This window comes from Oncorhynchus mykiss, chromosome 5, assembly GCF_057628025.1.
Source record: "Oncorhynchus mykiss isolate SJ-2025 chromosome 5, ASM5762802v1, whole genome shotgun sequence".
Classification (NCBI taxonomy): Eukaryota; Metazoa; Chordata; class Actinopteri; order Salmoniformes; family Salmonidae; genus Oncorhynchus; species Oncorhynchus mykiss.
Window position 1 is genome coordinate 18,892,023 of NC_143026.1, and position 22,045 is coordinate 18,914,067.

Sequence of the window (22,045 nt, forward strand, 5' to 3'; positions counted from 1 at the left end):
ATATATCCCCCCCCAAGCAGACACATCGATGGCTCTGAACAAACTTTATTTAACTCTCTGCAAACTGGAAACAATTTATCCGGAGGCTGCATTCATTGTAGCTGGGGATTTTAACAAGGCTAATCTGAAAACAAGACTCCCCAAATTTTATCAGCATATCGATTGCGCAACCAGGGGAGGAAAGACCTTGGACCATTGTTACTCTAACTTCCGCGACGCATATAAGGCCCTGCCCCGCCCCCCTTTCGGAAAAGCTGACCACGACTCCATTTTGTTGATCCCTGCCTACAGACAGAAACTAAAACAAGAGGCTCCCACGCTGAGGTCTGTCCAACGCTGGTCCGACCAAGCTGACTCCACACTCCAAGACTGCTTCCATCACGTGGACTGGGAGATGTTTCGTATTGCGTCAGATAACAACATTGACGAATACGCTGATTCGGTGTGCGAGTTCATTAGAACGTGCGTTGAAGATGTCGTTCCCATAGCAACGATTAAAACATTCCCTAACCAGAAACCGTGGATTGATGGCAGCATTCGTGTGAAACTGAAAGCGCGAACCACTGCTTTTAATCAGGGCAAGGTGTCTGGTAACATGACCGAATACAAACAGTGCAGCTATTCCCTCCGCAAGGCTATCAAACAAGCTAAGCGCCAGTACAGAGACAAAGTAGAATCTCAATTCAACGGCTCAGACACAAGAGGCATGTGGCAGGGTCTACAGTCAATCACGGACTACAGGAAGAAACCCAGCCCAGTCACGGACCAGGATGTCTTGCTCCCAGGCAGACTAAATAACTTTTTTGCCCGCTTTGAGGACAATACAGTGCCACTGACACGGCCTGCAACGAAAACATGCGGTCTCTCCTTCACTGCAGCCGAGGTGAGTAAGACATTTAAACGTGTTAACCCTCGCAAGGCTGCAGGCCCAGATGGCATCCCCAGCCGCGCCCTCAGAGCATGCGCAGACCAGCTGGCCGGTGTGTTTACGGACATATTCAATCAATCCCTATACCAGTCTGCTGTTCCCACATGCTTCAAGAGGGCCACCATTGTTCCTGTTCCCAAGAAAGCTAAGGTAACTGAGCTAAACGACTACCGCCCCGTAGCACTCACATCCGTCATCATGAAGTGCTTTGAGAGACTAGTCAAGGACCATATCACCTCCACCCTACCTGACACCCTAGACCCACTCCAATTTGCTTACCGCCCAAATAGGTCCACAGACGATGCAATCTCAACCACACTGCACACTGCCCTAACTCTGGACAAGAGGAATACCTATGTGAGAATGCTGTTCATCGACTACAGCTCGGCATTCAACACCATAGTACCCTCCAAGCTCGTCATCAAGCTCGAGACCCTGGGTCTCGACCCCGCCCTGTGCAACTGGGTACTGGACTTCCTGACGGGCCGCCCCCAGGTGGTGAGGGTAGGCAACAACATCTCCTCCCCGCTGATCCTCAACACTGGGGCCCCACAAGGTTGCGTTCTGAGCCCTCTCCTGTACTCCCTGTTCACCCACGACTGCGTGGCCACGCACGCCTCCAACTCAATCATCAAGTTTGCGGACGACACAACAGTGGTAGGCTTGATTACCAACAACGATGAGACGGCCTACAGGGAGGAGGTGAGGGCCCTCGGAGTGTGGTGTCAGGAAAACAACCTCACACTCAACGTCAACAAAACTAAGGAGATGATTGTGGACTTCAGGAAACAGCAGAGGGAACACCCCCCTATCCACATCGATGGAACAGTAGTGGAGAGGGTAGCAAGTTTTAAGTTCCTCGGCATACACATCACAGACAAACTGAATTGGTCCACTCACACAGACAGCATCGTGAAGAAGGCGCAGCAGCGCCTCTTCAACCTCAGGAGGCTGAAGAAATTCGGCTTGTCACCAAAAGCACTCACAAACTTCTACAGATGCACAATCGAGAGCATCCTGGCGGGCTGTATCACCGCCTGGTATGGCAACTGCACCGCCCTCAACCGTAAGGCTCTCCAGAGGGTAGTGAGGTCTGCACAACGCATCACCGGGGGCAAACTACCTGCCCTCCAGGACACCTACACCACCCGATGTCACAGGAAGGCCATAAAGATCATCAAGGACATCAACCACCCGAGCCACTGCCTGTTCACCCCGCTATCATCCAGAAGGCGAGGTCAGTACAGGTGCATCAAAGCTGGGACCGAGAGACTGAAAAACAGCTTCTATCTCAAGGCCATCAGACTGTTAAACAGCCACCACTAACACTGAGTGGCTGCTGCCAACACACTGACACTGACTCAACTCCAGCCACTTTAATAATGGGAATTGATGGGAAATGATGTAAATATATCACTAGCCACTTTAAACAATGCTACCTTATATAAATGTTACTTACCCTACATTATTCATCTCATATGCATACGTATATACTGTACTCTATATCATCGACGGTATCCTTATGTAATACATGTATCACTAGCCACTTTATACTATACTATGCCACTTTGTTTACATACTCATCTCATTTGTACATACTGTACCCGATACCATCTACTGTATCTTGCCTATGCTGCTCTGTACCATCACTCATTCATATATCCTTATGTACATATTCTTTATCCCCTTACACTGTGTACAAGACAGTAGTTTTGGAATTGTTAGTTAGATTACTTGTTATTACTGCATTGTCGGAACTAGAAGCACAAGCATTTCGCTACACTCGCATTAACATCTGCTAACCATGTGTATGTGACAAATAAAATTTGATTTGATTTGAGTTTCTAAACACATATATATTTTTTATTTTTTTCTCTTAATTGCCTTTTCTTGTTGGCACAAAACAAGTGGCCATTGATAAAAATGCAATATCTTTTGAATGAGTTATCCACATTGCAATGTTTTGAAATAGGGGCTTTTATTTTAAAGGTTTCCTTATTACCATACGAACGTGACGTCATCATATGTCCTGCTGGCAGAATACTGGTGGCTTGAGACCTGCAATTTGCCCTTTTAAAATAGCAGTCTCATGAGTCACTGCAAAGCTGGCTGTTAAAGGCGCTACACGGTCAATCTGGAGGCTGCATTCTGCCGTGAAGCATTTACGGCGATATGGCCTCTGCAGAGGTCAGGTCAGGGCCGAGCAGCGCTGTTGTGAAGGAAGTTGTCAAGGAAGTGAGTTTGTGTTTATACAGGACCTCCCGCCCTCACCTACCCTCAACCAATCATGTCAATGCGGAGCTATACGGAGCCCTCCCTATTGTTACAACGTTTGAGGGGCGTACGGCGATGTGGTACAGAGCTCAATTTGGCCTCTGCGTGCCTCCTCCGGATGCTCCGCGATTGCGTCACACCATCCATTTAGTGGCTCCGACCACATTTTCAGGTCAGGCCAATATTGGCTCTTGCTGTTATGAGAGTTCGTTCGTAGAGTCAGAAGGGGTAGACTAGTAGCGTATTGAATAATGTTTTTTTTGAAACGGAGGAGTCGGACAGGATTTTTCAGTCAACATTAATATCCTAACCGATGGCGCCTAGGCAGCTGAAAACATGTGCTCAGAATGTCAGTCTGCATGTTGTGAAGGGAACATAGCTCCACTTTGTATTTTTCCCCAATGACGTCTGAAAGCTTAGGAAGGCTATGAATTTCTGCAAACCGAATGGCGTTGTTTGTGTATGAAATTGGATTATGAAACGATGCCCACTTTCTCGCTGACCTGACTCACTGTGGCTCTGGACTGTTTAGATTTTGTCTTTTATTTTCATAAAGGATCTTTGCTCCACATGCAAATCTCGAACGATAAATGCGCACAAAACTGAATGCCATAGGGGTGAACAGGTGACGTCAGTTTAGTATGCTCAGACTGGAGATGCTGGTCCCATGGATGTGTCTCGACGGGAATACGGTTCAGTGATTTGCCGTTCCAGCCCGAGCGCGTTCTACTAACGGAATCGCTTATGATGCCCAGAGGTTTACGGAGGCTCGTGCACCTGGTGCTGTTTTGCCCTATGTCGAAGGGGCTGCAGGTGGGACCACTAGCTGAGATTTGGCTGCGTTTTTGTGCCCTATATGCCATCAGATCGTTACAAATAAGAGTATTCTAGCTCTCTCTATTTGTCAGTAAATTGCTAAACCATAGACTTCTAATTAGGTAATAACACAATATACCATTGTATTGATTTGATTTTGTCTGCACAAAGTTGACACCAGGCTATTTTCCTTATGGACACGGGTGCTATTGAATATCAATGTTGGAAAGATTTGAGTGATATACATCCGTGGTATTCATTTCTTGTATACACAAGCCTTTCAGTTTTGGCTGCAGTGAAGGCCCTGAAACTGTAAATAATGGCTTGGCAAGTCGAGACAATTTACTACCCCCAGAGTATGGGTTCTGCACGCACTTATGTATTAAAAGTGATTATTCATATTCATTTGCAACCTGGTCTCAGAGCATTGCATATTATTCTGTACGTACACTGAACAAAAATATAAACGCAACATGTAAAGTGTTGGTCCCATGTTTCATAAACTGAAATTAAAGATTCCAGAAATGTTTCATATGCACAAAAAGCTTATTTTTCTCAACTTTTGTGCACAAATGTGCTTACATCCCTGTTAGTGAGCATTTCTCATTCGCCTAGAGCATCCATCCACCTGACAGGTGTGGCATATCAAGAAGCTCATTAAACAGCATGATCGTTACACCTTGTGCTGGGGAAAATGTGCAGTTTTGTCACACAACACAATGCCACATATGTCTCAAGTTTTGAGGTAGCGTGCAATGGGCATGCTGACTGCAGGAATGTCGACCAGAGCTGTTGCCAGAGAATTGAATGTTCATTTCTATACCATAGGCCGCCTTCAGCGTCATTTTAGAAAATTTGGCAGTATGTTCAACCGGCCTCACAACCGCAGACCATGTGTATGGCGTTGTGTGGGTTAGCAGTTTGCTGACGTCAATGTGGTGTACAGAGTTCCGCATGGTGGCGGTGGGGTTATGGTATAGGTAGGCATAAGCTACAGACATTGAACACAATTGCATTTTTATTGACGGCAATTTGAATGCACAGAGATACCATGACAATATCCTGAGGCCCATTGTCTTGCCATTCATCGGCTGCCCTCACCTCATGTTTCAGTATAATAATGCACGGCCCCATGTTGCAAGGATGTGTATGTACACTCTTCCTGGAAGCTGAAAATGTCCCAGTTCTTCCATGGTCTGCATACTCACAAGACATGTCACCCATTGAGCAGGTTTGGCATGCTCTGGATCGACATGTATGACAGCGTGTTCTATTTCCCGCCAATATCCAGCAACTTTGCACAGCCATTGAAGAGGAGTGGAACAACATTCCAAAGGCCAGAATCAACAGACTGATCAACTCTATGCGAAGGAGGTGTGTCGCGCTGCATGAGGCAAATGATGATCGATCACACCAGATACTGACTGGTTTTCTGATCCATTCCCTTATTGTTTTTTTAAGCTATCTGTGAACTACAGATGCATATCTGGGCATAATGAATTCATTTAAATTGACTGATTTCTTTATATGAACTGCATCTCAGTAAAATTGTTGCATGTTACGTTTAGATTTTTGTTCAGTATAAATCCTGGACACTCCATTTAGGATGATATATTATGTTTGGTATGGTTACATAAAACAGATGGTTACTTAAGACAAAAACAAAGGATGGTTGGTGTGACTGGGTAGGCCTATAACGTGAATGTTTAGCAACCCAAGGGTTGTGAGTTCAAATATTATCAAGAACAATTTTAGCATTTTAGCACATTTTCAACTACTTACTACTTTTGAGCTACTTTGCAACTACTTAGCATGTTTGCTAACCGTTCCCCTAAACTTAACCCTTTTATCTTCCCCTAACCTTAACCCTTTACTCTAACTCCTAAACTTAACCCTAACCCCTAGGTAACGTTAGCCACCTAGCTAGAATTCGTAACATATCTTACATTTTGCAAATTTGTGACATATTGTACATTTTTCAAATTCTTAAAATATTGTACGTTTTTCAAATTCGTAACATACAATACAAATTGTAATTCAGAATATATCATATGAAATGGGGGATGGACATCCACAAATTAATACATGCCATACGAAACATAACATAACATACTAAATGGAGTTTCTCAGGTTTGCGTACAGCATAATACAAAATGCTCTGAGACCAGGTTGTCATTTTGTGACAACCAAACCTTATACTCAATGAACGTTTGAGGAGTAAAAGAAAGGTGCCAGGAATGGCAAGACTCAAATGTCTTTGCACATTAGAGAGTTCAACAAGAGGGCATCTGTTTAAAATGTAACTTTGTAGATGCCCCTCTCTGATATGGCACTACAGCCAACAGTAAATTGCCACACATGCTCCTGCTCCCCCTCCCTGGCGCTCGAGGGTGCCAGTCTGCCCATCATTACACACACCTGTCACCATTGTTGGCTCGAGAGGTTTTCTTGCCTCGGTTGGCTCGGCAGGCTCTTACCTCAGCTGACTCGTCAGGCCCACGCCTCAGCCGACTCGTTAGGCTCCCACGCCTCAGCCGGCTCGTCAGGCTTTCACGCCTCAGCGGGATCGTCAGGCTCCCACGCCTCAGCCAGCTCGTCAGGCTTCCATGCCCAAGCCGGCTCCCATGTCTTGGCCGGCCCATCAGGCTCACCCAGGTGGGACGCCGGGTAGCACCCCTAGAGGGGGTGGGGTACTCACACCAGCTCCCGCTCATCCTGCCTGGCGCTCGAGGACGCCAGGCATCTGCGCTTCTTTGGACTCACCTGGACTCCATTACTTTGTTGATTTTTTTCCCCCCTATATCTGTCTTTTCCTCGGTTTGATCTCCGTGTCAGCATTATTGTTGTTGTTTCCCCTGTTCAGACGCTGTCCTGTTTCATGTCAGATATTTATTAAATGTTGACTCCCTGTACTTGCTTCTCATCTCCCAGCGTCTGTCCTTAAATAAATACAGGTTCCAATGGGTCATTGAGTTAGAGCATGCTGCTGGCCAAATCAGGGTTGTGCATTTTCTTCCCCGCAATGGCCATGCTGATAGTTCTGTATGTCGCCTTGGATAAAAATGTCTTCCACAAGACCATATTATAATGATTGCTTAGATTTCTCAGTGTCTTTCTGGCCTAAAACCCCTCTCTTCCTCAATATGTGTGTCTTGTTTGGGATAAAGCAGAAGACACATATCTGTAGGACTGTGGACTTTGGTCAATGTGTAATCTTCTCCTCTCCTGTGTAGAGTCGTCTCCCGGCGTTAAAGGTGAAGTACCTGCTGCTGGCCTGGCTGGGGATCCTGGTAGCCAGTTGGGTCCTCTACATGCAGTACGCCTCCTACTCAGAGCTCTGCCGAGGACACGTCTGCCACATGGTCATTGTAAGTATGAAACAGCGTGAACACCCTGACACCTCCTACGAAGGAAGGAGAAAGAGAGAGCGTGGGAGTCATGGATTGGAAGAAAATATAAAGGGACTGGAAGGGCAAGCTGTGGGTGGAAGATGGAACACTAAGGTCTGGAAATGGACAGATGGAAAAAGTGAATGAGACAAAGGGTAATCTGTATTTAGTGTCAGTGACTGCTGAGTGCAGGATGGTTCCTCCTATACAGTGGGGCAAAAAAGTATTTAGTCAGCCACCAATTGTGCAAGTTCTCCCACTTAAAAAGATGAGAGAGGCCTGTAACTTATTTTCCACCATAATTTGCAAAGAAATTCATTAAAAATCCTACAATGTGATTTTCTGGATTTATCTTTCTCATTTTGTCTGTCATAGTTGAAGTGTACCTATGATGAAAATTACAGGCCTCTCTCATCTTTTTAAGTGGGAGAACTTGCACAATTGGTGGCTGACTAAATACTTTTTTGCCCCACTGTTATAGAGTAGCAAATTTGGACCAGGAAAAAGTAATTCACAGAATACCTGATAAGAGTAACACTGGATGAGAAATCAGTGATGTAACAGAGAGCCTGCATCCAAAATGTCATCTTATTTACTCAGGCTCTGTCCAAAATGTGTGCACTAAATAGGGAATAGGGTGCCATTTAATGATAGGCCACAGGAGAAGTGACTCTACTCTAGTTTCCTTAAGCATTGTTCCCTGTGAAAAACAGTGGTGAGAAGTAACCAATCATTCCCAGATCAACAACGTCAGCACAGTCATTTCCCTCGTCACATATTTTACATTTCAGGTTGAATTTAAGCAGGAAGTGCGAGATCCCTGTGAAATATTACATGTATACTCTGAAGTGGGAGTGTTTGTTGCTCAGCAGTCAGCACACACATATTCAGAAGTAAAGGATCAAGAGAGAGAGGGGAAGGGTAAAGATGAATGGCCAGCCTGAGGTGGTCCTGTTTTGGTGTCTTTATCTATGTATAGTGTTACTGTGATGAATAAGGCAGTACTATCGTGCCCTACTCTTCCTTATGCTGTGAGAGGGAGAGGCAGGCTGTCTGTCTCAGGACATACAAACAGGGAAAACAGTGTCTGGAAAGGGGGAACATGGAGAGAGGAGATAGCGGGATGGAGAGTGTAAAAGAGAGAAGGAAGGAGTGAGAGAAGAGTGTTGTCATTGTTTTGTGTGTCCCGCTAGGCTAATTTGCACATTAGTGTGACATTAAGGACGACTGGGCCTTTAATTGGTTGGCTCGCAACCAAAGTGGCCAAAATGAAGTCATATTACCATAGCAACTGTTATACTGTGGAGAAGGAGGTCACAGCCTATAGTCTTTATTTGTCAATTTTGCTTTGCAAGAGTGAAACTGTTTGGGTGGAACTCATCTTACTGTGGCACTAGCGACTGGAGCAGTGGATTTAGCTACAGGCTGGCGTGCTGCCTGGATGTTTTGCCTGGATGTTTCCTAAACAAGATAATCTCACACCCACACATGCTAATTTATGCACTGACTTTACTTCTCCTTTCTGCTTATGCGAACAGTCTTTTCCAGATATTTTTTGGGGGTTGGGGTATATCGCTACACATTGCCAACAATGGTGCCAAGCTCAGGGTGGACCAAATATAACCGATACATGTGTATGAACACATAAGCCATCTCACAGGGGGTGAAAATAAGTTGACATCTGTGCGGAAACTGGAAAATTCTCACCATTGTTATCTACAGTATAAAAAAAAACGATGGTTTGCGTGTAGGTGGGTATCTCCACCTGGGATTTAGGCCATAGTACATATGAGGGAGAGATACAATTATTCACATTTGACAATTTGACAAAAGCTGTATTTTTTTTTAGCTCACCTGTTTCCTAACCTTTACCTAATTCACCTAACCTGCTAAGTAAGTTCTCCTAACCTGCTATATTGTAGGATCCTTGGATCCTCTTCCTGTTGATAATGTGATGACGTATTTTCCTGTTTCCTGTCTGTCTGTCTCAGTGTGACCACTACAGGAGAGGCATTATCTCAGGGTCGTCCTGCAAGGCCCTGTGTGAGGAGAGGAGCCTGACCCTGCAGCGATGCATGTCCACCTCTTCCACACACCAAGTAGGTAACACATACACACACATCAGGTAATACCCATGCACACACACTCTATCTACTCTGTCTCTATGTAATGAGTATATTTACCTGTGGTTCTAGGTGTACAGTGGTCTGTGGAAGGACAGGCCTGTGGTGATAAAGTGTGGTCTAGAAGAGCCTCTGAAGGGGGATGTGGCTCCCGACTCTGTACTGAGACAGGAAATTACCCTGTTTGACAAGCCCACCCGCGGGACCTCCATGGATGAGTTCAGAGAGATGTTGCACAGCTTTCTCAAGGTCTGTTTGCCCATTTTACTTCCTGTCCATCCTCACAGTTAGATTAGATAGAAGAGCTTTCCACAATAGACATGTTGGTTGTTTAGCAACAAAACTGAGGTGTGTGTAACTATGGGGAAAAACAGACAGGGTTGGCTAAGATAGAAGCTATATTTAGTCTACGATGTTTATTGAAAACTTAAATACATTTGTACAATGAGCACTTGTCTTTCAATTAAATCGTTAATTGTTGGTTAACTAGCTAGTGAATTTGAACCATATTAGCATTGACTTGAAATCAGTCAAAACATAGTATCAATAACAAGCTGAAATGAGCCACTTACGATTCCCCACATTTTTTAATTTTTCTATTTTTTTTATTTCACCTTTATTTAACCAGGTAGGCTAGTTGAGAACAAGTTCTCATTTACAACTGCGACCTGGCCAAGATAAAGCATAGCAGTGTGAACAGACAACCCAGAGTTACACATGGAGTAAACAATTTAACAAGTCAATAACACAGTAGAAAAAAATGAGAGTCTATATACATTGTGTGCAAAAGGCATGAGGAGGTAGGCGAATAATTACAATTTTGCAGATTAACACTGGAGTGATAAATGATCAGATGGTCATGTACAGGTGTGCAAATGAGCCGAAAAGTAAAGAAATATAAACAGTATGGGGATGAGGTAGGTAAATTGGGTGGGCTATTTACCGATAGACTATGTACAGCTGCAGCGATCGGTTAGCTGCTCAGATAGCAGATGTTTGAAGTTGGTGAGGGAGATAAAAGTCTCCAACTTCAGCGATTTTTGCAATTCGTTCCAGTCACAGGCAGCAGAGAACTGGAACAAAAGGCGGCCAAATGAGGTGTTGGCTTTAGGGATGATCAGTGAGATACACCTGCTGGAGCGCGTGCTACGGGTGGGTGTTGCCATCGTGACCAGTGAACTGAGATAAGGCGGAGCTTTACCTAGCATGGACTTGTAGATGACCTGAAGACAGTGGGTCTGGCGGCGAATATGTAGCGAGGGCCAGCCGACTAGAGCATACAGGTCGCAGTGGTGGGTGGTATAAGGTGCTTTAGTAACAAAACGGATGGCACTGTGATAAACTGCATCCAGTTTGCTGAGTAGAGTATTGGAAGCTATTTTGTAGATGACATCGCCGAAGTCGAGGATCGGTAGGATAGTCAGTTTTACTAGGGTAAGTTTGGCGGCGTGATTAAAGGAGGCTTTGTTGCGGAATAGAAAGCCGACTCTAGATTTGATTTTAGATTGGATATGTTTGATATGAGTCTGGAAGGAGAGTTTACAGTCTAGCCAGACACCTAGGTACTTATAGATGTCCACATATTCTAGGTAGGAACCATCCAGGGTGGTGATGCTAGTCGGGCGTTCGCAGGCAGCGAACGGTGAAAAGCATGCATTTGGTTTTACTAGCGTTTAAGAGCAGTTGGAGGCCACGGAAGGAGTGTTGTATGGCGTTGAAGCTCGTTTGGAGGTTAGATAGCACAGTGTCCAAGGAAGGGCCGGTAGTATACAGAATGGTGTCGTTTGCGTAGAGGTGGATCAGGGAATCGCCCGCAGCAAGAGCAACATCATTGATATATAAAGAGAAAAGAGTCGGCCCGAGAATTGAACCCTGTGGCACCCCCATAGAGACTGCCAGAGGACCGGACAACATGCCCTCCGATTTGACACACTGAACTCTTGTCTGCAAAGTAATTGGTGAACCAGGCAAGGCAGTCATTAGAAAAACCGAGGCTACTGAGTCTGCCGATAAGAATATGGTGATTGACAGAGTCGAAAGCCTTTGCCAGGTCGATGAAGACGGCTGCACAGTACTGTCTTTTATCGATGGCGGTTATGATATCGTTTAGTACCTTGAGCGTGGCTGAGGTGCACCCGTGACCGGCTCGAAACCAGATTGCACAGCGGAGAAGGTACGGTGGGATTCGAGATGGTCAGTGACAAAGTGCAAATTTCTGCCTGAAGAAGCTGGCCTTGGCTTTCCTGACTGACTGTGTGTATTGGTTCCTGACTTCCCTGAACAGTTGCATATCGCGGGGACTATTCGATGCTATTGCAGTCCGCCACAGGATGTTTTTGTGCTGGTCGAGGGCAGTCAGGTCTGGAGTGAACCATCTGTTCTTAGTTCTGCATTTTTTGAACGGAGCATGTTTCTTGCCATTCTTGCTAGCAACCTGGCCATCCAAAATCACAACAACAGGATGACATCTGCCCCATGGAAGCGCACATCGTTTTCGTGACGTTGTCAACTAACCCATCTATAGGGAACTGGTGTTTTCTGGTACAGGCTGTGTTACAGGCATGCACATTCAAAATGCAAATGAACTCAACCCCTCAATCAGAGAGGAGGGAGATAGAGAATAGATTGTGTGATGGAACGAGGCGGTAGGGGGAGGGAGGGAGAGAGGGAGGGAGAGGCAGAGAGAGGTTAGGGGCTGAAGCCCCGTGCCAAATATAACCCTACACGTCATTGTCAGTACAATGGCTCCACTCTCAGCCGTATAGAGATGGGCTGAGAGTGGGGAAGGGAATAATATCATGGAAGAAATCTAGCACATTTCAATCATTCCTCACAGTCTCGTTTTTATTATGGTGTGTACGACTAACTGAACTGAAAAGTGAACTGTTTTTGGTTGTCTATTTTTTTTCTTTAAATAGCATTATATACACTCAGTGGCCAGTTTATTAGGTACACCACCCCATTCATGAAAATAGTTTGCTCCTACAGACAATAGCTATGTTTCCATTAACTTGTCCAGTGATTTTTTTTTGTCAACATGTAGAACATTTGAATAGAAAATAGATGTGACAATTGCCTGTTAGGTTGCGTTTCCATTTAACTATCTTGAGTCGATTTAAAAACAGCTGGATGTAATGAATTCACACCTAAACAGTTTTTCAGAAAAACCCAGTGTCTAATAAAAATATAGTGGTTGAAGTGTTACCATTATCCATTCAGGCAAATTGCACGTTAATACATTGCTGGCATTTGTATGCCATCCCACCTATCTGTTTCATGTCTCAGATAGCCTGCAAAAGCCAGCATGCAAAAATTGACTAATATTTGCCACATTCTAATAACTCCTATGTTCCTATCATATCGGCTGCCTAGGCTAGTCCGTGCCATGGTGAAATTTGCACTCCTGTAGAGCTGAAATAATTGGATGGTGAAACTTGCCAGCCAACCAGAAAAGCAAGGTGAGCAGTGGAAACGCGTTCTCTGGAGTGATGAATCACGCTTCACCATCTGGCAATCCGACGGACAAATCTGGGTTTGGTGGATGCCAGGATAACGCTACCTGCCCAATACATAGTGCCAACTGTAAAGTTTGGTGGAGGAGAAATAATGGTCTGGGGCTGTTTTTCATGGTTTTTCATGGTTCGGGCTAGGCCTCTTAGTTCCAGTGAAGGGAAATCTTAAAACAACACCATACAATGGCATTCTAGATGATTCTGTGCTTCCAACTTTGTGGCAACAGTTTGGGGAAGGCCCTTTCCTGTTTCAGCATGACAATGCACTCGTGCACAAAGTGAGGCCCATACAGAAATAGTTTGTCAAGATTGGTGTGGAAGAACTTGACTATCCTGCACAGAGCCCTGACCTCAACCCCATCGAACATCTTTGGGATGAATTGGAACGCCGACTGCGAGCCAGGCCTAATCGCCCAACATCAGTGCCCGACCTCACTAATGTTCATGTGGCTGTATGGAAGCAAGCCCCCCTAGCAATGTTCCAACATCTAGTGGAAAGCCTTCACAGAAGAGTGGAGCAAATGGAGGACAAACTCTATATTAATGCCCATGATTTTGGAATTAGATGTTCGACAAGCAGGTGTTCATATATTTTTGATCATGCAGCCATATCTAGAAAAAACATATTCCAAAGACTGGACCTAAAATTGTAATGAACAATAATTCCTATGTCGAAGATGTGAAAAATATTTGTTGGTCTGATTTGTCTAATGAGGAACATTCGGATGCTGCATTTATGAAAATGCTTCTTCTGGTTACTGATAGGCATGCGCCCATCACGAAACTGACTGTTAGAACTGCGAAATCCCCATGGATAGATGAGGAATTGAAAAACTATGGCTGAGAGGGATGAGGCAGAGGGAAAAGTCTGACAACAAAGCAGACTGGTAAACATACAGTAAATTGAGAAATCACGTAACTAAACAAAAATAAGAAACTATACTATGGAACAAAGGTGAATACATTTTTGTCAAAAACGCAAACTCGGCTCTATCCTTCATTGAGGCAGATGGCTTGTTCATAACAAAATCCTTTGATTTTCCCAACCACTTGAATAACTTTTTTGTTTTCAAGATTAGCAAACGTAGGTATGACATGCAAACAACAAGTATTTAATACTGAGCCTCCATATTCATGCATAATCGTTATGGGATTTTTATCAATAATGACTAAATAAGGTATACTGCACTATAGCTGGCAAGAATTCTACCCTGTCTTTCTTGTAGTATTAAATTATGTTTGTTAATTAGGAAGGGGTTATATGGCATGGACCTAGGAAGAAAGGAATGTATGTGGAGATAAGAGAGGACAGGGAGAGCTCCTCCAGAGTTCTAGTGTCTGGGGGAGCCTGGAACGGTCAGCTGAGGGGTTATAAACTGTGGTTAGACTCATGAGAAAATCCATGTTGGTGTGTGTGCGTGTATGTATGTATGTATGTATGTATGTATGTATGTATGTATGTATGTATGTATGTATGTATGTATGTATGTATGTATGTATGTATGTATGTTCATAGTTTAGGATGGTATAAGAAGAAATGTATTTGTGAGAGTTCTCGCAAAGAAATTGGGATCTGATCAATTGTGAGCTGGGAATTCTGTCTGTTTTATTTAAGACCAGAACTTTACAACCTCTGGGTGTCAGACAGATACATTCCAATTATATTTATGAACACTGATTAAATAATTACTTGACAATAGTGGACAAAATAGTGAAAGACAAGCACTGTAGTTTTGAGTTACACCAAGGTAAATTGCTGAGGTTGGTAGCAGAGTACATTGTGACTCCTGTTTGCCACATCTTCAATTTAAGCCTGGAAGAAGGCATATACGCCCTGAAACATGGAGGGATGAAAAGGTCATTCCACTACCCAAGAATAGCAGAGCATCCTTTACTGGCTCAAACAGCCGACCAATCAGCCTGTTACAAGTGCTTAGCAAACTTTGGGGAAGATTGTGTTTTATCAAATACGTTTATTTTACAGAAAACAAATTAAAAATCATGAACTGGCACACACCCAGAGAAGATGATTTAGTGTAGAGGTGCTGACTAACGGTGAATAAACTGGAAGCTATAAAAACAAAGTGTCACACAATCCATATACAGTTGAAGTGGGAAGTTTACATACACCTTAGCCAAATACATTTAAACTCAGTTTTCACAATTCCTAACATTTAATCCTAGTAACAATTCCCTGTCTTAGGTCAGTTAGGATCACCACTTTATTTTAAGAATGTGAAATGTCAGAATAATAGTTGAGAGAATGATATATTTCATCACATTCCCAGTGGGTCAGAAGTTTACATACACTCAATTAGTATTTGGTAGCATTGCCTTTAAATTGTTTAACTTTGGTCAAACGTTTCAGGTAGCCTTCCACAAGCTTCCCACAATAAGTTGGGTGAATTTTGGCCCATTCCTCCTGACAGAGCAGGTGTAACTGAGTCAGGTTTGTAGGCCTCATTCCTCCTGACAGAGCTGGTGTAACTGAGTCAGGTTTGTAGGCCTCTTTGCTCGCACATGCTTTTTCAGTTCTGCCAACACATTTTCTATACGATTGAGGTAAGGGCTTTGTGATGGCCACTCCAATACCTTGACTTTGTTGTCCTTAAGCCATTTTGCCACAACTTTGGAAGTATTCTTGGGGTCATTGTCCATTTGGAAGACCCATTTGCGACCAAGCTTTAACTTCCTGACTGATGTCTTGAGATGTTGCTTCAATATATCCACATCATTTCTCTTCCTCATGATGTCATCTATTTTGTGAAGTGCACCAGTCCCTCCTGCAGCAAAGCACCCCCACAACATGATGCTGCCACCCCCATGCTTCACGGTTGGGATGGTGTTCTTTGGCACAATTGGCCTAGCGTCGTCCGGGTTAGGGAGGGTTTGGCCGGTAGGGATATCCTTGTCTCATCGCGCACCAGCGACTCCGGTGGCGTGCCAGGCGCAGTGCACGCTAACCAGGTCGCCAGGTGCACGGTGTTTCCTCCGACACATTGGTGCGGCTGGCTTCCGGGTTTGATGCGCGCTGTGTTAAGAAGCAGATAGTAATTACTAACAATTGGATACCACGAAATTGAGGAGAAAAGGGGGTTTAAAAAAAAGAAAATACAAATTTAATGACCCCATCCTAAGTGTATGTAAACTTCTGACTTCAACTGTGTGTGTGTGTGTGTGTATATATATATATATAGTGTGCGACTCTCTTTGTTTTTATAGCTTACAGAAAACAAATTCACAACAGACTTTCAGTGTGCTTATAGGGGCTCTACCGTATGGCAGCCGGCTTGGGCCATTATTGTTTTTACAAATGACCTTTCACTGACCTTGAGTAAAGCCTGTGTGTCAATGTACACTGATGACTCAACAATATACATGTCGGCTGCAACAGTAAAATAAATAACTCAGACGCTTCAGTTTTAGAGTGGGTAACTAGCAATAGGCCTGTGCTAAAAATCTCAAACTAAAAGCATATTTTTTAGTGCAAATTACGTATGCAACTCTAAACCTTTTTTAGATCTATTGTTGAATAATATGGCTATTGAGCAAATTAAGGAGACAAAACTGCTGGGTGTAACCCTAGATGGTAAGCTGTCATGGTCAAAAAAGAATCACTCAATGGCTGCTAAAATGGGAAGAGGTCTGTCCATGATAGGTTGTTGCTCTGCCTTCTTGACATCTCAGACGACCAGACAGGTCCTATTTTATTTTGCACCTGGACTACTGCCCAGCTGTGTGGTCATGTGTGGCAAATAAATGTTTTTTATATATCTTGTATTGTAGTGTAATTTGCACTGTACTATGTATTAGACCTAGAAATTGTGTGTATGTACTGATATGTAGGCTGTGTGTGACATTTTAAATGTACAGTGCATTCAGAAAGTTCAGATCCCTTCCCTTTTTCCACATTTTGTTGCGTTACAGCATTGTTCTAAAATGGATCAAATTACCCCATAATGACAAAGCGAAAACAGGTTTTTAAACATTTTTGCAAATGTATTAAAAATAAAAACAGAAATAGCTTATTTACAATAGTATTCAGAACCTTTGCTATGAGACTCAAAATTGAGCTCAGGTACACCCTGTTTCCATTGATCATCCTTGAGATGCTTCTACAAGTTGATTGGAGTCCACCTGTGGTAAATTCTATTGATTGGACATGATTTGGAAAGGCACACACCTGTCTATTTCAGGTCCCACAGTTGACAGTGCATGTCAGAAAAAAAAACAAGCCATGAGGTTGAAGGAATTGTCCAAAGAGAGATGAGACAGGATTGTGTCGATGCACAGATCTGGGGAAGGGTACTAAAACAATCCTGCAGCATTGATGGTCCCCAAGAACACAGTGGCCTCCATCATTCTTAAATGAAAGAAGTTTGGAACCACCAATAACCCAATAGTCACTCTAAAAGAGCTACAGAGTTCCTCTGTGTAGATGGACAACCACCTCTGCAGCACTCCACCAAGAGTTCCTTTATGATAGAGTGGCCAGACGGAAGCCACTCTTTAGTAAAAAGCACAACAGTCTGCTTTGAGAGTGCCAAAATGCACCTAAAAGACTCTCAGACCATGAGAAACTAGATTATTTGGTCTGATGAAATCAAGACTGAATTATTTTGCCTGAATGTCAAGCGTCACATCTGGAGGAAACCTGGCACCATCCCTACGGTGAAGCATGGTGGTGGCAGTATCATGCTGTGGGGATGTTTTGCAGCGGCAGGGACTGGGAGATGAGGGAAATATGAACGGAACAAAGTACAGTGAGATCCTTGATGAAAAACTTCTCTAGAGTACTCAAGGCCTCAGACTGGGGACAGGACAACGACCCTAAGCACACAGCCAACACAATGCAGGAGTGGCTTCGGGACAAGTCTCTGAATGCCCTTGAGTGGCCCAGTCAGAGCCCGGACTTGAACCCAATCAAATATCTCTGGAGAAATCTGAAAATAGCTGTGCAGCGACGATCCCCATCCAACCTGACAGAGCTTGAGAGGATCTGCAGAGAAGAATGGGAGAAACTCCACAAATACAGGAGTGCCAAGTTTGTAGCGTCATACCCAAGAAGACTCGAGGCTATAATTGCTGCCAAAGGTGCTTCAACAAAATACTGAGTAAATGGTCTGAATACTTATGTAAATGTGATATCAGTTTTTGTTTTTATATAAATTTGCAAAAATTCCTAAAAACCTGTTTTTGCCTTGTCATTGTGGGGTATTTTGTGTAGGTTGATGAGATAAACACAAATAAGGCTGTAACGTAACAAAATGTGAAAAAAGTCAAGGGGTCTGAATAATGTTCTGTATTATGTCATGTTTCATGTGGACCCCAGGAAGAGTAGCTGATACTTTTGCCATGGCTAATGGGGATCCTAATACCAAATCCCAACGGATCTGTGACCAACAGATGCATATCTGTATTTCCAGTCATGTGAAATCCATAGATTAGGCCTAATATTTTTTTGGCCAAGGCTTTCGACTCTGTCAATCACCACATCCTCATCGGCAGACTCGACAGCCTTGGTTTCTCAAATGATTGCCTCGCCTGGTTCACCAACTACTTCTCTGATAGAGTTCTGTGTGTCAAATCGGAGGGTCTGCTGTCCGGACCTCTGCCAGTCTCTATGGGGGTGCCACAGGGTTCAATTCTTGGACCGACTTCTCTGTATACATCAATGAGGTCGCTCTTGCTGCTGGTGAGTCTCTGATCCACCTCTACGCAGACGACACCATTCTGTATACTTCTGGCCCTTCTTTGGACACTGTGTTAACAACCCTCCAGGCAAGCTTCAATGCCATACAACTCTCCTTCTGTGGCCTCCAATTGCTCTTAAATACAAGTAAAACTAAATGCATGCTCTTCAACCGATCGCTACCTGCACCTGCCCGCCTGTCCAACATCACTACTCTGGACGGCTCTGACTTAGAATACGTGGACAACTACAAATACTTAGGTGTCTGGTTAGACTGTAAACTCTCCTTCCAGACCCATATCAAACATCTCCAATCCAAAGTTAAATCTAGAATTGGCTTCCTATTTCGCAACAAAGCATCCTTCACTCATGCTGCCAAAAATACCCTTGTAAAACTGACCATCCTACCAATCCTCGACTTTGGCGATATCATTTACAAAATAGCCTCCAATACCCTACTCAACAAATTGGATGCAGTATATCACAGTGCAATCCGTTTTGTCACCAAAGCCCCATATACTACCCACCATTGCGACCTGTACGCTCTCGTTGCCTGGCCCTCGCTTCATACTCGTCGCCAAACCCACTGGCTCCATGTCATCTACAAGACCCTGCTAGGTAAAGTCCCCCCTTATCTCAGCTCGCTGGTCACCATAGCATCTCCCACCTGTAGCACACGCTCCAGCAGGTATATCTCTCTAGTCACCCCCAAAACCAATTCTTTCTTTGGCCGCCTCTCCTTCCAGTTCTCTGCTGCCAATGACTGGAACGAACTACAAAAATCTCTGAAACTGGAAACACTTATCTCCCTCACTAGCTTTAAGCACCAACTGTCAGAGCAGCTCACAGATTACTGCACCTGTACATAGCCCACCTATAATTTAGCCCAAACAACTACCTCTTTCCCAACTGTATTTAATTTATTTATTTATTTTGCTCCTTTGCACCCCATTATTTTTATTTCTACTGTGCACATTCTTCCATTGCAAATCTACCATTCCAGTGTTTTACTTGCTATATTGTATTTACTTTGCCACCATGGCCTTTTTGCCTTTACCTCCCTTATCTCACCTCATTTGCTCACATCGTATATGGACTTGTTAATACTGTATTATTGACTGTATGTTTGTTTTACTACATGTGTAACTCTGTGTCGTTGTATGTGTCGAACTGCTTTGCTTTATCTTGGCCAGGTCGCAATTGTAAATGAGAACTTGTTCTCAACTTGCCTACCTGGTTAAATAAAGGTGAAATAAATAAAAAATGTAATAAAAATTTACGCCGTTGCTTAGTGGACAAAAACTGTAACATTCGATTGCAAGGTTTGAACATCATGGTCTCCTGTACATATCAGTTTCTCACTTCGTCTTCTCTCTGTCCTCCCTGCAGTCTAACCTGGGAGAGCAACCTTCTCTCACCACCTTGGTGGGTCGTGTCATCACCCTGGCCGATGTCAACAAGGACCGCAAGGTGTCCCTGGCGGAAGCCAAGTCTGTGTGGGCTCTCCTCCAGATCAACGAGTTCCTTCTGATGGTAGCCCTGCAGGAGAAGGAGCATACCCCCAAACTGCTGGGCTTCTGCGGGGACCTGTACGTGACTGAGCGCGTGGGCCACAGGTAAGGACCACTTTGGAAATAAGTGTTTTAATTAAAGAATGACTGTACTGGCTGATTTTAATTGGTTTTGTCCTTGTAATTTTCAAGAAATGCCACTACAAACATTTGTGTCTTGGATGTGTGGTTTGATTTGGTATTCATTGGTTTCAAATTATATTATCTGGGATTAAATGCACATCTTGTTGGTGTATGTATTATTTTCTTTACCCAGAAATAATATTACATTAAATCTACAGCTCCCTCTATAGGTTGGAGGTCCCCAGCTACCTGCAGGCATTAGTCCCAGAGGCCCTGAGCTCCAGCCTGAACCAGTGGCTGGCCCCGGCGTGGCCCCGGAGGGCCCGCATCACCATCGGCCTGCTGGAGTTCATAGAGGAGGTAAAGATAAGATAGGAGGAGCCATAGAGATAGAGGACTCATCTTTGTATCTGTGCCATTATAGCATCTGTGACAGCATGGGCAGTGCCATTGAGGCCACCTCCATTTTAAAGTAGTCAATTTTCTTCACGATTGGCTCATCCCTCCTGATGACCTGGTTGAACATGACTCCAAAAGGATCACCAGGAGGGATCAGCCAATGAAATTGGAAGTTTCCCCCTGGGTTGGCTACATTAAAATAGTGGAAGCCCAATGGTACTGCCCATGCTAATATGACCTTTTGGCCACTGGTTGCGGCTCTGTGAATACATAAAACATATCAAGCTTAGACAGAGGACAGACAATTTATAATCATTGGGAATAGAAAGTGTAGTTGTCTGATTTATAATGATCTATACACTAAACATCTGTACCCCATCAATTACAACAGGTGTTCCACGGGGCCTACGGCAGCTTCCTGATGTGTGACACCAGCCTGCGCCACGTGGGGTATAATTTCAGGTATGACTGCAAGATGGCAGACCTGCGCAGCGTGGCGTCCGAGATGGCGGTTCGCAGGTTCCTGCGGGGACGTCGCTGCGAGACCAACGCTGACTGCACCTTCGGGCGTGACTGCACTGCCACCTGCGATCGTCTGGTGAAGCAATGTAACACAGAGGTGGTCCAGCCCAACCTAGCCAAGGTGTGTGTGATGCTACAGGACTATCTGGTGTCTGGGGCGCCCCAGGACCTCCGCATAGACCTGGAGAAGCAGCTCCGTACCTGTGTGACGCTCAGCGGCCTGGCTAGCCAGATGGAGGTGCACCACTCGCTGGTCCTCAACAACCTCAAAACCCTGCTGTGGAAGACCATCTCCAACACACAGTACTCCTGAGGACCACAGAATAGCTGCTGGGAGCCATATGTAGGCCGGGGTCGTATTCATTTGACACCAAATAAAGGAAAATGGATTGAAACAAATGGACAATCTGAAGTTGTCCAGTAAGAAATGCAAATGTATTAACTGTTCACATAATTTTCTACGGTATGCCCTAATGACTACAACTCATTTTTCCTTAGACCGACCTTAACCAGGGAAAAAAAAACACCAGGACCTACCCATAGGAGTGAGGCAGGTCCAAACTCTACCCTATTATTTACCCTAGAGGTACTTCCCCTCCTATCCTACTTTTTTACAAACATGCCAAAAGCTTGAGTAAAACAGACTAGTAAATCACTGGCTGAAAGTGAAAATGAATGAAAATCAAATGGATTATGATTTAAAAGTAAAGGCAGTTTATTTTTATGGAAGGATTCTTTATTTTGTGAAGGAGGAAA

The 22,045-nt window shown here is 44.1% G+C and overlaps 1 protein-coding gene across 1 annotated transcript; it reads left to right on the plus strand.

Moving 5' to 3' along the window:
- The first annotated feature begins 3,238 nt into the window (after positions 1 to 3,238).
- Positions 3,239 to 21,688, plus strand: LOC110523370 (divergent protein kinase domain 1B). Its single transcript, XM_021602005.3, has 7 exons — positions 3,239 to 4,015; positions 7,252 to 7,386; positions 9,399 to 9,506; positions 9,603 to 9,779; positions 20,124 to 20,350; positions 20,587 to 20,728; positions 21,159 to 21,688. Exons 1-7 carry the CDS (start codon positions 3,947 to 3,949, stop codon positions 21,600 to 21,602), a joined length of 1,302 nt encoding a protein of 433 aa, XP_021457680.2. The 5' UTR covers positions 3,239 to 3,946; the 3' UTR covers positions 21,603 to 21,688.
- Positions 21,689 to 22,045: the final 357 nt, after the last annotated feature.